The sequence below is a fragment of the Papilio machaon genome, chromosome 2 (assembly GCF_912999745.1).
Source record: "Papilio machaon chromosome 2, ilPapMach1.1, whole genome shotgun sequence".
Taxonomy (NCBI): Eukaryota; Metazoa; Arthropoda; class Insecta; order Lepidoptera; family Papilionidae; genus Papilio; species Papilio machaon.
In genome coordinates this window covers 2,425,034-2,442,369 of record NC_059987.1, presented here as the reverse complement: position 1 = coordinate 2,442,369, position 17,336 = coordinate 2,425,034, and the positions used below count along the sequence as shown (strand labels likewise).

The 17,336-nt window shown below is 32.7% G+C and overlaps 4 protein-coding genes across 5 annotated transcripts; 2 read left to right on the top strand and 2 right to left on the bottom strand.

Moving 5' to 3' along the window:
• Nucleotides 1-68: 68 nt before the first annotated feature.
• On the bottom strand, nt 69-1,098 carry LOC106709264. The gene is made up of 3 exons (XM_014501026.2): nt 723-1,098; nt 537-638; nt 69-285 (listed from the first exon to the last, which is right to left on the bottom strand). Exons 1-3 carry the CDS (start codon nt 963-965, stop codon nt 145-147), a joined length of 486 nt encoding a protein of 161 aa, XP_014356512.2. The 5' UTR covers nt 966-1,098; the 3' UTR covers nt 69-144.
• Nucleotides 1,099-1,348: 250 nt separating this feature from the next.
• LOC106709262 (mitogen-activated protein kinase p38b) lies at nt 1,349-6,969 on the top strand. Of its 2 annotated transcripts, none has more exons than XM_014501023.2 (9): nt 1,349-1,570; nt 1,915-2,051; nt 2,416-2,609; nt 3,105-3,214; nt 3,892-4,016; nt 4,557-4,636; nt 5,910-6,031; nt 6,194-6,324; nt 6,462-6,969. In XM_014501023.2, the coding sequence occupies exons 1-9, from the start codon at nt 1,467-1,469 to the stop codon at nt 6,539-6,541; spliced, it is 1,083 nt and encodes a 360-aa protein (XP_014356509.1). In that variant the 5' UTR covers nt 1,349-1,466; the 3' UTR covers nt 6,542-6,969. The 2 variants fall into 2 exon arrangements, with proteins under 2 accessions (XP_014356509.1, XP_014356508.1); XM_014501022.2 differs by lacking the exon at nt 4,557-4,636 and adding an exon at nt 4,183-4,262 and having other exon boundaries at nt 1,354-1,570.
• A 3,370-nt stretch (nt 6,970-10,339) lies between these two features.
• LOC106709299 (E3 ubiquitin-protein ligase Topors) lies at nt 10,340-14,867 on the bottom strand. Its single transcript, XM_014501076.2, has 5 exons — nt 14,643-14,867; nt 13,934-14,153; nt 13,391-13,557; nt 12,418-12,642; nt 10,340-12,250 (listed from the first exon to the last, which is right to left on the bottom strand). Exons 2-5 carry the CDS (start codon nt 14,141-14,143, stop codon nt 10,642-10,644), a joined length of 2,211 nt encoding a protein of 736 aa, XP_014356562.2. The 5' UTR covers nt 14,144-14,153; nt 14,643-14,867; the 3' UTR covers nt 10,340-10,641.
• A 275-nt stretch (nt 14,868-15,142) lies between these two features.
• On the top strand, nt 15,143-16,076 carry LOC106709300 (NADH dehydrogenase [ubiquinone] 1 alpha subcomplex subunit 5). Its single transcript, XM_014501077.2, has 3 exons — nt 15,143-15,298; nt 15,518-15,679; nt 15,879-16,076. Exons 1-3 carry the CDS (start codon nt 15,281-15,283, stop codon nt 16,053-16,055), a joined length of 357 nt encoding a protein of 118 aa, XP_014356563.1. The 5' UTR covers nt 15,143-15,280; the 3' UTR covers nt 16,056-16,076.
• Nucleotides 16,077-17,336: the final 1,260 nt, after the last annotated feature.

Genomic DNA, 17,336 nt, shown 5'->3' with positions numbered 1-17,336 from the left:
CTGTAATTTTTTTTCATAAACTAAAATAAAATGTGTTTTTATAAATTACCTTTAATGACTAATATTTTTTACAATTTCTTTTAGAAGCACAGATTTAAAACTCTTTTCTAAATTTCATTTTAAATTATGAAACAGCAATGAAATTTATATAGGAGATGATTTGAATCCCCTGCTTGCATAATCAGCAGGAACATGACGATCAGATTTGTATGGGAAACCAGGTTGCCCTGGCAGAACCATGGGCTTAGTTTTTAACACTCTCCAGCCTCCTTTCCTTGTCCAGTCCTAAAAGTAGCAAAATAATTATTTAGTAATCAGGTGAATCAGATAGGGTAATCACCCGCTGGCACCTAATTATGACATGTAGCAGAAGAGTGGTATATGAAAAAAAAGAAGTGGAACAAATAAGTCAATGACACATTACCAGCAAAGAAGAAATTTAATTAACACACTTTGATTATGTAAAATCCCAAATCCAGTAAACATATTATAAGATTATAAGTATTTTGTACAATGTTGAAAATCGTAATACTTACATTTGTATTGTACTTGAAATAATAATGGATTCCCAATATTCCAAACGCAATGAGTCCAAGCTTCCCTGTTATGTATCTGTAATCTGCAGCACGTTGAGCTCCCTAAAATGACACAAGGTACTCTTTTATGTTATCTTTGTTTTTACTACTTAATATGTTTAGGTTATTAGGGTTATGTAACCTTACCAGGACAGGGGTAAGGGCATTGTATATAACGTCCAAAGGTTTGCGATAAAACCGACGAATAGGATTAATGCGTTCTCTCCAATATTCCTCGACATGAACCGGTTCATTTGAAGCTAAAATCTGGTCTTGCAACCATTGCTTACGCCAAGCCCTCTCTGCGTCAGTCATCCCAAGACATCTTTCTCTTTCGGACGCCACACGACCAACAATAGTCATGGGCTTCACTCCCGCTGTCTGTGCCATTTTATCGCCTTTTATGAATCTACTTTCTGATCTTAGATTTTAGATGTTTGTTGTTCTTAAACTTTACTTTTTTTAATGACAGAAGAACTGACTGACATCAAAGAACACATTACTGTCACTGTCAGAACAATAAGACAGGAGACATTAATGAGACAGGATTAGTTAGTTTTCTATAGATGTGCAAAATATAAAATACAAGTTCACGATTATGGGAAGTAAAAAATTAAAAAAGAAAGAGCCAATTTAATAAATCTACTTAGAGTAAAAATCAAAACAAAAAGAAAAATTAATGTTCGAAAACAAAAATAAATCGATTTCTCCTTTTTATCGATGCCAAAATATCATCAATCATGCACCTGCACCTCACTATTCAGCAATGCTGACTGACAGCTTTTGACAGCGATTTATTTCAATTTTTCGTATTGAATAATTATCGTTTTGTTTACAGATATATTACAAAGCCTTTTAAAGTGAAATCTAATAAAGAACTCGTAATACAAAATGCCACGATTCCATACGGTAGAAATCAATAAAACAGAATGGATTGTGCCCGAGCGATATCAGATGCTTACACCTGTAGGGTCTGGAGCTTATGGTCAAGTATGGTATGTGTTTATTTTAAAACATAATTTAGGAACAGTGGTTTTTCTAATGTCATTTCACAATTAATATGCGAAATCTTACAAGATTTGTGAACTTAAAATTCAGATTATTTAATCATTTAAGTGACTTGTCTTGTGTGGGTGGTACTGGTTCAAATACTAGTCTAAAATTATCTCAAATTTATCGCACAATCTCAAAGATTGGTATCTGCGTTTCATATAAATTTAAATTGCTATTTATATTAAATAAACTTATTTTGTAATGCATGTGAGCCATGAATGTAATTTGTGGCAGTTGTATTGGCACCTGAATTACATCACCTCAGATGTATTTATTTTGTTTACAGTTCTGCTATAGATACGCTACATAATATGAAAGTGGCCATAAAAAAGTTGGCAAGACCATTTCAGTCTGCAGTGCATGCCAAAAGATCATATAGGGAACTTCGATTGTTGAAGCATATGAATCATGAAAATGTTATAGGTAGGTATTCATAATAGTTTATAGTTAATAATATGCTTTTCTAAAGATAAACACAACATAAAGTTTTAAAAATATATATTTTGCTTAAATTTTTGTTAATTTACATTAAAATATTAGTAATTTCTATAATCTGAATATCAATTCTTATAATAGAATGAGAATGTTTTATTTGTATTAATAATGTTTAGTCATAATAAATTAAAGTTTTAACTTTATACAATCAACTTTTTATGACATTTACAGTTTTGGCTATTACTTAATAATTAAAATTAAATTTTCCAAAAATTAAGTTGAATTTTGTTTCATTATTCTGAGATAAAAAACATTATTTAAATGAAAATATTCAAGAATTTCTTTGTCTTAGGTTTGCTGGATGTGTTTAGTCCTGAAAAGAATCTAGAAGAATTTCAACAGGTTTATCTTGTTACACATTTAATGGGCGCAGATTTGAATAATATTGTTCGCACACAAAAGCTGTCTGATGATCATGTACAATTTCTTGTATATCAAATCCTACGCGGCTTGAAATATATACACTCTGCAGGAATTATACACAGAGTAAGTGAAAATGTATAAATTCAGCAATTCTTGTGTTATTGAGTAATAAGCATCAATCCATTTAAATTTTAACATTTTTAATGACCATTGTGTATAATTCAACACATTTGATTTCACTTTACCTTAACCTACTTAAGTTTTAATTAACCAGCAAAATACTGTTATCTATCTATATATATATATATATATATATATAAAAGAAAGTTGTGTTAGTTACACTATTTATAACTCAAGAACGGCTGAATCGATTTGACTGAAAATTGGTGGGCAGGTAGCTTAGAACCAGGAAAAGGACTTAGGATAATTTTTACCCCGTTTTCTATTTTTTATTCCGCGCGGACGGAGTCGCGGGTAAAAGCTAGTTAGAAATAAATAAGGCATATATGAGAGAAAAAATGGTGTAACATCATTGTAAAAAACAGCTATAAAACTGTAAATTTTCTTTAAAAGAAATGTAATGATAATGAAATTATTAATTTGCATGTTTTGTTTAAGGATTTAAAACCTTCTAATATAGCTGTAAATGAAGACTGTGAGTTGAAGATCTTAGATTTTGGTTTAGCGAGGCCAACTGAAACAGAAATGACTGGTTATGTGGCTACAAGGTATGAAAAATCATTTTATACAATATACTACTATAACTTTATCATCATGTTATTAACTTAGTTTGTATAAGCATAAGAAGGCAGAAGAATTCAGATATAAAGGTTGATAAAGATGTGTTAAACGTTATATAATGTTTCTGAATGTTTATCTGTCAAACTGACAAAGAAAAAAAGTTCCGTCCGATATTAATGGTGACTCGAAAAGGCATGTTTCATTTAAAAGAACCTGCATACCTTACAAATATCAAGGGAACTCTTAGTTTTTCCTGCCAGATGTATGGAAGAACAGTAATGTTGTGTCAACTCTCTGCCTGAACTCTCAACAAGGGCAGGTTGTTGATGTTAGAGTAAAGTAGAGTGAAACTAAATAAATAGATTTTATTAGTTGAAAAATTAATAGGCATACTTTTGAAAATATATGCACAAATGTAGAAATATCTACAAATATTTGGTGATGGATAAGAACAATATCTATATATATAAAAGAAAGTCGTGTTAGTTACACCATTTATAACTCAAGAACGGCTGAATCGATTTGACTGAAAATTGGTGGGCAGGTAGCTTAGAACCAGGAAAAGGACATAGGATAATTTTTACCCCGTTTTCTATTTTTTATTCCGCGCGGACGGAGTCGCGGGTAAAATCTAGTTTATATTAAAAACATTTTTTTGATGTAGATGGTACAGGGCTCCAGAAATAATGCTCAATTGGATGCATTACAACCAGACAGTTGATATCTGGTCAGTGGGATGCATTATGGCTGAACTCTTGACAGGCAGGACTTTGTTTCCTGGATCAGACCGTATCCTTTTTTGAAAACATAGACTATATTTATAATAATACATCTTTATTGTATGATAAATATTAATTTGATATGTTTGCTAAGAATTTATTATTTTGTTATTTAGTGCTTTATTTTGTAATTAAATGTTTATATTTTTGCTTGTAAACCTTAATGAATGAGACAGATATACATCAGTTAAACTTAATCATGGAGATACTGGGGACACCGGGTCAAGAATTTATGACGAAAATATCCTCAGAGTCAGTAAGTACACTAAAAATAGGAAATCTTTATAAATGATACTGTCTCTCTTCATACCATCGTTGTATATCGATACATGTTATGTATGCATTGTTATGTGACTGCAACAGCTTTAATTAATGCTTTAATATGGTCTGTAACATCAACTGTTAATATGGTTTGTAACATTAACTGTTAATATGGTTTGTAACATCAATAAAATGCAACTGTCAAATGCTTTAATATATTTTGTAATGTCAACTCGCTTCTGTAAGTGTGAGTTCGGTGCTTGTGTAACCTTAACATTTACACGCTCAGATATTGACCATCTCACAAGGATATTATTTCTATGCGGCAAACCTGACAAGGATACTATTGACAAAATTATAAGTGAAGAGGTAAGTAATTATGAGATGGATAGTAACTGATTATATCCTAACTAGCTGTCGACCGCGACTTCGTCCACGATGAATGTGTTCTTCCAGATTATGTTCTACAGCTATGCTAAATTTCTTCAAGATCTGTTGAGCCGTTCCGGAGATACCTAACAAATATCCATCCATTTCGCATTTCTAATATTAGTAAGATTGAATTAAATACATGGCATAAAAAAAAATAATACATATAAATTTAAATACTTCTGTATTGTATTTGTAATTGTAACTTCTACCTTTCATTAATCCAACTTGATTTTTATATATTCACATATTATATAACTTTAATATAACACAATGCTAAAGAATAATATGCTTTCAAATGAAATTCTACTAAATTTTAATATTCGAAAATAAACCTCAATTTTATTACTTAAAAGTAACGTAACGTAAAATATTAACGTTCCTTGTTGCAAAACAGAGTTTGAGTGATATTAATTTCGAATTTTGTGTATCATAATGCTATGAAATAAAATCTCATCAAATAAATACCATAAAATTTTAACATTTTGTGTATATATTAAAAATTTTAATATATGTTTAATGATAATGAGTAATTAAAGTATCGATAGATAGAATGTACTAATACTACTGTTCGCCCCGTATAGTGTCCAAATATGCGTAGTCATTTCCCCAGGTAAAAAAAAAACAAAAAAAAACGTAGAATGTAATATCAATGTAATTTACTTGTTAAAATGATTGAAATGTTTTATAGATATAAAAGTACTTTTTCCTATAAAAGATGACGATGCTATTTTGGTCATTTGAAGACTTTGAAATAATATTACGATATTTATTTTATGAATACAATATTATTGTCGAATTCTTTTATATTTTCTCTGTACTATTTAAACGTAGGAATATTATTTAGTTGAATTTATTAGTGCATAAATAGATTGTGCATTACAGAGTTGATAATGACAGTTCAAGGTGATCTAGGTTGTTTGTTGTTACCAAGACGGCGCGTAATTAAAATCACACCCACAATGTTCATACTTCGACATATTTTTATTGACCTCTTAGACTAGTTATATTGGTATTTTTGCTTTTTGTTTGTTATAATCGTCCTACTGATAACGGGGTTTTTTTGCTTGTATAAATAAATGTCTATTGTAATGTCCTGTAATAAAAGCGCCTTGATCAATAATGAAAAGTTTTCATTCCTCTCACGGATTGTAGGAGTCATGTATTATTATGTCACATATAAAGATTTGATTGTTGTCTCTTTTATTTGCAGGCCAGAAACTACATCCAGTCTTTGCCGACATTGAAGCGACGCGACTTCCGCGATGTATTCCGCGGCGCTAACCCGCTCGCTATCAATTTGCTGGAGCTGATGCTTGAACTTGACGCTGATAAGTACGTCTCTTGGGACTTATGATATCAATATTCAATGTCAGCGTCAGAGTTTTCGTCAAATTTCACAAATAAGGGGAAATTGAAGAGTTATCTTTAAGTTAAAATGAAAATTGTAACCCATATCGAGTTTGTTAACAGTGAAATTGTGTGTTACCATTGCAGACGTATAACGGCGGAGCAGGCACTTGCGCATGAGTACCTCGCACAGTACGCGGATCCCACTGACGAGCCCGTCTCCGCGCCCTACGACCAGAGCTTCGAGGACATGGAGCTGCCCGTTGACAAGTGGAAAGGTTTAACACTTGCATATTTTATCTTTTTCTCTACAGACACAAGATAGAGACAATGTCATGTGACAGTCATGTAGCATCGAAGTACATACAAATAGAAGTCATGCCTACTTCAGTTTTTAAGGTTATTTTTTTTTCAGAACTGGTGTGGAAGGAAGTGGTGGAGTTCAAACCTCATCCTCAGCACATGAACACTGTTGTCGAAGTCAACCCTTCATAACTTAATCTTTGTTTTTTGCCGCTAAAAGGTTAAGTATTTTTTTTTTCAATAGATTTTATCAAATATCAAATGTTTTGTCCTCTTAGCATCTTATATTGACAAAGAAAATAATAATAATAATCACGTAGATTACTTTAGTGAACGAATTTGTTTTAAGTCAATTTAAAAAGGTTGTAACAGTATTTTTTATCTGTGGGTTTAACTGCCAGCATTTCTACAAAAATATATTATCTGTTTTTTCAAATAGACTGAAAGAGATAGCAATATAGTTATCTCATTAGTGGAAAACCCACGGTAATGTTGCATATGATTTTTCACATATAATAAGATAATAATTAGATTGCCTTATATATTATAGGATTTCTAGTAAATTATGAATATTTTCTTAAACTTTGTATGAAGACCGCAATACTTTATATCAATTTTATCAGGCCTATTAATTTTATTTTCTATAGCTTTTGATTAAAATTGTTCATAATTTACTTGTAACATAACACGTTAATATTTCTCAGTGTTTTTTTTTTTATAAAAATGCGAATATGTTTTTAAACATAGATTAAAAAAAATCAGAAAATAACATTTAATTATTTTATTTTATATATATGGTTCTTTTTAATTATCTATTTATTTCATGATTATGGCTATTGCTATTTGTATTAATTGGGCTATAATATGTATATAGAAATAACGTTTTTTTAATTTTTATTGTATTTGCAAATATTACATTAAAAATAATATTTATTGGACTTCCAATGAATTTTAGAGCTTGACTTGTAGTAAACATTTTAATGTTTCTATTTAGTGTGCTTTATAAGCAAAAGTAAATAATATTTTAACGTTTAAAAAACAACTATGAAACTATTGTCTATATGCATAAATTTAATCTAACATACAGTTTTTTTTCTTTATTTAATATTGGCTTTATTTAAATGTTGTAAGGACAAAATATACTTTTATAAAAAACAATATATTAATGCTATATATTTTTAATTAATGCATACCCAACTTACTTCTACATAAGTACTCAATAAACTGGGTGTTAAAAAGCGAAAAAAAAAATTCAAACTTAACTCGCAACAACGAAGTTTTAAAAATGGTGTCGATTTGTCCGTAACTCGTTGGGCATTGCACGCCTTATGTTGTTTCAATAAAATAAATATTTATTTGGTAATCAAATGTAAATGAAATAAATAAAAAATATAAATGTCATTGCTTTCGGTGTTAAAATTAGTACAACAAACCGTCCTTTACAATTATCACTGTATTTTGAAAACCAGATAACCATCTAATTTAATAAATAATAAATTGTGTATTTTGAATTTGCGTACATTTTTTTATTAGGTAATTAAAAATACTTGATTTTACTTTTGTGTTATAACTTTTGAATGTAAGAGATGATTAAATGGTAATTTAACAATTAAAGTTATGAAACAGGGTCAAAAATGCCTACAATAAAATTCATTATATCTTTTATATACAAAAAATTGTTTGGTACTACGATTGATTTGAATTAAGTAGGAATTATTTTGAACCCAGAATATCTGAAACTTATTTTGAAAACAGCGTTTTTAATCCATCTCTTCTTTCGAATGCCTATTCACATGACTTTAAAAAGAAATCTATATATATATTTCATAATATAAAGCCAATTATTGTAATTTTTGTCTGTCACTCTATGCATATGTCCGTAAGGCCGCGTTTGTACCGGATAATCTCCGGAACAAGTGCACCAATTTTGACGAGACTTTTAAGGGAAGGTAGCTGATGCACACAGAAATGTCGTAGGCTACTTTTTTCATTTAATTGTGCGCTGAAGAAGTTGAGGGCGACTGCTGAATAAATTTGAATGGTACGCTTAGAAATCATTGCTTTGGAAAATAAAAATAACTGAAATTTCTTACGAAAAACTTTTAATAAAGATTATACAATGTTTTTTTCTGTTTGTTTACCTTCTAAATGTATATTATCTATTGTTATATAAATTATTTGCTTTATTTTTATTATATATTTTAACACAAAAAAACTGTTTTTAGTTTTGTAGATGCATTACTTTTGGTTGTACGTAATACATTTATTATTTTATGCTTATATTTTGAATCTAAGAAGTGAAACTTCATTTTTATCATTGTTTGGACAAAATTTTGGCCATAAAACTGTTACCGTCAAACATATAGACTTTATTTTTTAATACACAAGTTATCTTGTTTATTGTATAGTTAGAATTTAAGTTCAAAATGAAATAAAAAGTATATCCTGATTGATTGTTTCATTTCTTCTACAAATGCAAATGTTGTCAAATTCAGTTGGTGTCATGGCTTTAATAGCAGTGTCACCTATTTCTTGACACGAACTGATGGAATTAACTAACTAAGCCCTCGCATTTAGAAAAAAACAATTCAACTCTCAACATCCAAATGATTTGGCAAAAAAAAAGTGGAATGAACCAGCTTGACTTTGAAAACAGAACGAAGTTTGGTAGTATCCATAAGTAGATGACTCTTACGAAATAAACCGGAACATAACTGCGATTGCGCATATTCTTTGACTTTACCAGGATAGGACTTAGAACTATAGATTCAGACCTCGAAAATGGTATAACGATTGAATATATTTTTATTTTCCAAATTGGGTAAAATATTAAATTTTAAAACTATTTTTTGGAATGAACTCACATAATGTTTTAGTGTATATGAACAAATATATCTTAACTGTACAATTAAATCATCAGATTAGTTTTTAGCGAACAACATATTGTTATTGTGGAATAATTTAGGACGCCCGCTGGGGCCAATTCCTACACTACAACTGAGAGGTACAAGCTAGGGCGCCTACAATATATATGCCCTCCAACCTGTAGCTGGTCGTAATATATGCTTTTGAACGCGTGTTTATGTCCCTGGACAACACTTTTGCGCAATCGCGTATTTTATGATTCACACCGGTCATGCGCGAAGGAATGGGATGGCATTTATAAATTGAAATATAGATTTCATATTCAGTACTGCAGACATTCGAATCGATTACTTAAATTATGTTAATGCCACTATAGGTATGCAACATACTGGAATTTTACATGTCTGACAATGTAATTCAATTGAAGTTAGGTTACCTTTGTTAAGGCAATAAATCAGTTTTCAATGTCAAGGTTACGAGGAGGAAAACGCAATCTTTTATACGTTTTTAATAATTCAAAGTTAATCCTTAAGGAAAGTACTAAGATTCATTAAAGGATGATAAAGTTTTAGGTTGTATAACGCGAATAACAGTATTGGTAGGAACAATGAAAATCTAGAGTAGGACAAACGAAGCAAGTATGATTTCATCAGAGGTAACTAATTTCTGAGACAAAAGATCTCCATATCGACAGTTTTGAAATAAAACAATTACAAAGATTTTTATTGTACATTTATTTCACAAAGTCCCTTGGACGTTGTATCATATTTAATATCGGAGATCTACGCGTCCGCGAGGCCCACATTTTTACAATCCAGTTGTTTTTGCAACGAACACCGCAATGCTCCACCACTTCATACAGATTACTAGTTTATTTATATAGTACATTGTCTGTATTACCCGTAATTTAACAATATGCAATGTTAAGAAATATAATTTCTAGATGTTCAAGAGGTGACTTTTAATTTTCATTAAGTAGTTATGTCCAAAAAAGTTGTCTTGTTTCAGTATATCGTAATATAAGTAATTTTCTCAATACATTCATTGTAATTATACATTTTTTTTTTCTTTTTAATATACAAAATTATATTCAACAACTACAATTCATGGTATGTTTTGATCGTACAATCAAACAAATAATTAAAACCGAATAATTAAGTAGAATAGGTTACGAATATATTTACAATATTATTATGATATAAAAACTCAGATGGCGATTTATGCAACATATGCTTATTGAAGTGTGCCAGATGAATAAAATAAACTTACAATATGGTTAAAGCTACTAATTTTGTAACATAAATTCGGCATCTCTGTATTCAAGGGAACAATCAGTGTATTCGTAATCCAGCACACTTCTAGATTTCGGGAACCCGTACAAATGTTAGCATATACTTAAGCGTACATTAGAATTGTAATAATTATACTCAAGAATAGGCGCTCCTTTTCACTGTCAGATTTAAGGGCAGATCGTCTTCCGAATCCGACGTACCGTCTGTATCGTATTTGACGGCAGACTGGGGCTCATACCTTTGCGTGATCACAGTCCGTCGTCCCACATCCAATTTGTGGGAACGTTGACACGAGCTAGAATTCGCTACGACAGAATTAATAACCGCACTAGTATCATTCGCACCGCGCGGGCTGGCACTTGAGTTTGAATCACTCGAATTCTTGTGGCCGTTTACGACATTCACAACACTTTTCAGTCTTCTACTCTCTCGCTCCGGGCGACGACTTTCTGCTTTCCTGTCTTTGTCCTGCTGCTTACGGGCGGAGACGCCGCTGGTGCCGGGCAGGTTGGCGGCCGCAGCGCTCGCCTCCGCAGCTGCGGCCGCCGCACTCGCCGCCGCACTGGCCGCCGCTTTCTTAGACGATTTCACTCCTTTTCCGGAATCTGATTTTCGCTTTTTGCTTTTCTCATTGTCCGCTGTCGAATTCGTGGCATTCTTTTCTTTTTGCTGTCGCGTCGACCGCTTTTTGGGTTTCTTCTTACTCTTCTCAACCGGGGCCTCTTTACATTTTTTCTTGGGCTTCTTCTTGTGCAATCTTTTTCTCTTGTTTGTGGAACAGTACGTCTCTCCGCTGGACCAGGCGCTGGGCTCGCTGCAGTTCGAGGACGTGGAGGTCAGACTGGGGGAGCGGCGGAGTGCGGCTAGGGGTGGCGAGGGGAAGCTGGGCGTGGGCGTGGGAGTGGGAGTGGGGGAGGGCGCGGAGGACGAGGCGGGCGCGGGCGAGGGCGTGGTGCGGCAAGTGTCGGAGGTGGTGGCCGTGTCGTTGGAGCGATGTCGCCGCTTGCGCTTGGAGGGCGGAGGTACGCCGGCATCGCTCTCGCTATCGGAGTCCGACACTGGAGGCTTGTGTCTCTTTAAACTTAATTTAACTAGTGATCCGGAGGGTCTACTTTCCGTGTCGTGGCTTTGGGACGTTTCCGGTACGTTTTCTTGAACGATCACGTCGCTATCCGATCCGAGTAAATCGACCACTTCGGGAGTCCTGTCCTGAGGTGGCTTTATGTATCCTACAACCATAACTTCCGATGAATCGTCATCTGTATCGGTATGAGATAAGGTCTCTATAGGAATGACGTTGTTCGTCGTAGGCTCTGGAATGTAGTTTTGAGGATAGACGGGCGCGGGCACTCTGGAGGGTCCCGGGGGCTGCTCCGCCGGCTCGGAGCTGGACACCATAACGATGTCGGAGTCCGTGCTCGCTTCCGACTCGGAACTCGATATGACCTCATTGACCATAGTAGATATCCTCGTGTCGGTGGTGTATTGAACGTTGCGGTCGTAGCCGGTCATGTCGTAGGGCGTGGAGGCGAAGCAGTACAGTTCGTGCAGAAAATGGTCGGTCCTGTCGCCGAAGTACCGGAGCATCGCCTCCCTGAACTCCGGAGAGTTAATGTGGTACTGAGGTAGGAGCTCCAAGATCCTCGTTATCACATAAGATATATGCCCCACATTCTCATTTAATAAATAATGAAGTTCCCGAGTGAGCCATGGTACTAATCGATGCATTTGTGAGTCATTATACCTTTAACATAAAAAAATTTTTATACATATAATTTATAAAAAAAAATGGTATGTTTGCTTGTTTTGTGTATGAATTGAACATCTAAGCGGAGAAATTCAGGCTGCGAGATAATAAAGTATAAGGGAGACAAAAACACAAGTGTCACAAATGTGATAGTTATGTTTTACCTATAAAATAAGGGTGAACAGTCCCTGAAGCGCCCCGTGAAGTCGGGAAGCGGGCGTGCCCACAGGTTGTGGCGGTACACGGTGCGGCGGAAGGAGGCGGGCGAGCGGCGGCGCGGGGCGCGGGCGGCGGGGCGCGGGGCGGGCAGCACGTCCGCCATCATCGGGTAGTGCAGCAGCAGCTGCTGGATGGCCAGCGACTCGCGCCGCGGCAGCGTCAGCGTCGTCCTTAACATAAATACAATGTCACCTATTGAGATAGCAGAATCAAAGTTGCGAGGTGACAAAATGTTATGTTATATTTCTTCGACATCTGAAACATTTAAGAATAACAAATATATTGCCTGATGTTTCCCTTCCCACCCTTGTCTTATTAGGAAAGGATGAGAAGAGGAAATGGATTTGGCGGAAAAGGGGAAATATCGGAATATAAGGGTCGCTTTGCTATTTAGGCGAATCCAGGTGGCTGTTTGCTCATTTGCCACCTTACTCACTCTCACTTAATGTATGATTGGCACAAAGAATTCAATTTACAAATAGTTCTTTCTGATCTTTCATCATTATTAACTTATATTGTATTTTCACAATTGTAAGACTTGTATAACAATATTACCAACCCTTTCACTATCCTTGAAAGAAATAGAGGTAACAATATGTTATACAGATGTTACAACAGTTGAAATTCACAAAAAGGATTAAGATTATTAATTCCAGTCAGTAAAATGTCATTTAGAATCGAGTTTTTACAATTAAAAGTTAGTCGAGATTAATTTTTTTTATTTGATATCAAATTGACTATAACACAATTGTAGCCGGTCACCCTTTTGTTGTCAGTGACAATTGCACTTGTCATTTTACTGACTGGAATTAATAATCATACTTTAGTAACAATGTTTCAATATTCACATCCAACATTATCCTTGTATACCTATGTATATATTTTAAATATTATAAAAAAAAAAATTATCTAGCTTACCTGTATCTAAACCTCCGTGTTGATGTGAGTGTATTTATGTCTATCCGTTCCGCAGCCTCCTCTGTCTGTCTCTGTTCAACCATATATTCTTCATATTGATGATTGGATCTCACATTATGTATTATCGAACGAAAAGTCTGTTTGCACAACGGACATTCTGGTTTAACCTGTAATGTTCAGAATTCAAATAAATAAAACATTAAAAATTTCTAAAACAAATTCCAATATTTTTAACTACAGTGAAGTTGTAAATTATGTACACATTATGTACTTATGTATTTCAGTTAACATTGTTTTATGAGACAATAACTGGTACAAACAATGAAACTGATAAGGCAATACTATTTAAGACAAGTTAATAAATAGCAATTTCAATTTGTAGCTTCATCTTTCACTAGTTTAGTTCATTAAATAAACTAGCTATAGTTAATTAAAATGAAATGGATTACATTATTTTACTAAAACAAGTGTAAAGTACCTCACATGTCACATCTGGCTGATTATATATGATAATCTTTTCTGATAGTAAAATAAATAACTTACTTTGCTCCAGGTTAATAGACATTTAAAACAGAACTGGTGTAAGCAGGAGTCAGTGAAAGAATTATTGCGGCATGTTCCTAAGCATATAGCACAGTTTGGGGGTGGGGAGCCCCGGCCACTCTCATGTCGAGGGCTGCTGTCATCGCTCTTGACACTGCTCGGATTCGCCCCTGAACTGTCATCTTGTGTGGCAGGAGCTAAAGTCTCCATTGTTGAGGGTCTGAAAGTTAGAATAGAAATATTTGTAGATGTTGCTATTGGTTTGTACTATGCACATATGTACAGATTATCATTTCCCTCAGACTCTTCGAAAAACGGAGAAAAAACTATATTTTGTATGAGTTTTTCTTAATATAAGTTAATTAGAGATGCAAAGGCATACATTACGCCGATAACATATAAAATACAGAATTACTTATTAAATTATTTAAGTTGATAATAGGTCGACAGCATTACACAAGGATTTGTGTAACATTTTATGTTTCAAATTTTATATAGACTTAATAGAGCTCGAAGTTCGAGGAATTTCAGTGAACAACTTATAAACAATTCACCATTTTATCTTTTTAAATGGTGTATTTTGAATATTTTCATTTGTTATTGCTGACAAGACGCATGAAGACTTAACGAAACGATATCATGTCGCAAAAATATGGCAAACAGATGAGATGTGATTTTATTAATCATATTTATCAATACACGTAATTACCTTAGCAAAGTGTTGTACTCAAAGGGTAACTCGCAATTTCATTTTATCTCATCAGCTGTCTTGCGTGAGATTTCTATCCCTACAAATTTTCATATCTAGAATCTATTTATCGTTAATGTGCGTTTTAATCTTGACTGGATCTTGTAGTGATAGTGATAGCAGAGAATCGTTATTGAGAAAAAGAAGACGGCGATCCACGATCCAGCAATCCGTTCAGCGACAAGACAAAACAGATCCTGCACTACTGTCAAAGAGTAACAATAATGGTTGAGAAAAAATAGTTACATTGAATTTAATTAATAATAACTGTTCTTATTATTCAAAATATAAATTCTCTGTTTTGATGAGCTAATGTATTGCTTGATGTAATTTTTACACATAAGTCAAACATTAAAATTGGGTGTGAGTCCAACCAAGCTACACACTTCTTTACATATATATCTGTACCTATCATAGCTGTGAAAAAAAAAATTAGATTTAAAATTTTTGACATATGGAGTTGACATGACGTTGACACTTGAATTTATATTGTTTTTGACTTCGTTGAGATTTCATTGAGGTTATTGTAATAGTGCAAAAACTGGCAAAAAAAATTATTTCAGAATAGTTAATCAAGCGTCTAAGTTATTAATTAAATTATGGGGGTCTTAAAGAAGGTATTTTTTATTTGTCGTATGAATGTTTTATAAAGATTGTTATATAACTATGTTTTGGTTTCGTTCAATTATGAATTAAATTCTTATTATAAAATTGAAACTATATTGACTCTACACAACGTGCATCATTAAAGTCGCAGAGGACAATGAAGAGTGCAGTACAATTAAATAATTTAAATATGTCTAATCCAAAAAATCTAACGACATATTTCTATTTAGACCACAGGGCTTATGGGATTAGCAGTTGCTCCTAACCCTCATCATACTCTCGGCGCACTTTATGGAAAAATTTTGCGAACCTTGAATAAAATGCCAGAAAGTGCAGCTTACAGAAAATATACTGAACAGATTGTTCGAGAGAGAGCAGCCGTGTTACAGCAGGTATTTTATAATGTGATAAATTTATTAGGTAAAATATAGCTTTGTTTTATACTGTCTGTGCCTGCGATTTAATCGCTACGGAAATTAAATGTCAACTGTAAATTAACAGTTCTTATTTTTAGCCGACTTCAAAAAGAAGGTAGACTGAAATAATTTGACTGCTTTTTTTTATCTATTTTTACTATTTGTAATTTTACAGACAAAGGATACATATGAATTAGAATCTAAAATTAACTGTGGTCAAGCTGAAGAACTTATAATACAAGCTGAAAATGAACTGAACCTGGCCAGGAAAATGTTGACCTGGAAACCATGGGAACCTCTGGTAGCTAAACCACCCAAAGGGCAATGGGACTGGCCTCCAGCTAAGGCTTAAAATGGAACTGAAATAATCAGAAATTTCGGTTTAGTTCTCATGTGTTAGTAATAAAAATAAATATTAAACTTGTAATAGTTTGTTTCAATTTTTTAAAGCCACAATAGTTATTCAGGAATTAAAAACTATTTATTGGATTTAAATAAAATACTTTAATAATTTACACATATTTTTTATTTGAGTAAATTCATTGGAGAATCATTTTGTAGATAATTTAATATTACTATAATATAAATGCATGTTTCAACTTATTAAAACTACAATGTACAATTCCAAATGCTTATAAAAGGTGTTCAACAATATTATTTACCAGTTTTAATTTAATTGTTTTTATAATTTGCGATTTAAATTCCTTGCAAAAGCTAATCTATAACCAAAACATTAAACTCAACTATTGTTATAAAAATACATTTACTTTACTTTGAAAGCATTAATTTGCATTATTTAATGGACTATGAAAACATTTTCTTTGGCAATTACTTTTTTCAATTGACAAAAAATTCTATAAAAAGTTGAATAAATGAGTATCAAGCATTCAGGAACAGTTTTGTATATAATATAATTTGTGTAAAATTATTATATAGAAGCCAGGGTAATTTTGTACGAAATTTATAATTCGGTTGACAAATCAAAAATCAGCTTCCTTATACAAGACAATATGTAATAACTTATATATTTGTGATATAGTCAGCCTTATGTAATTCATACTGATGTTATATAAATTGCCAAATTTGACTTCTCTCTTGTACTATTCATTGGATGAGATAAAAAGCAAGTGTTGAATAAAAATTTGAACATTCCTCACATAGATATTTGGCACAAGACATTATCTCTGGATTTTCTTTTTATCACTTACATATAAATGATATATGTAAAAAAATGTAAAAAAGTTTATAATCAAGTAATATCTGATAATTGTTAAGCTTGTTTACACTGATAAATATATTTATTGATTAATTCAAAAGAGACAATGGAAATGCAAGAGTATGTTAAAAATCTATTTTACTTCTTAAATTTTATCCGATGCATGTTTCAATACAGGGCTTATAAAATATTGCATGAAGAAACCCTTACATTATCCAATAACAACCAACTAATAACAAATTACTATCCATAATGTCAATTAACAATATCAATTATATTTAACTCATATGATCATGACATAATTATTAAAATTATTTGTTTTATTATCAACACTGGTAACTTTTCTCATAAATCCATTTATTGGCATATATAAAAATGATCATTGTATATTTTACCACTTCTTTATCCATTGGGGTT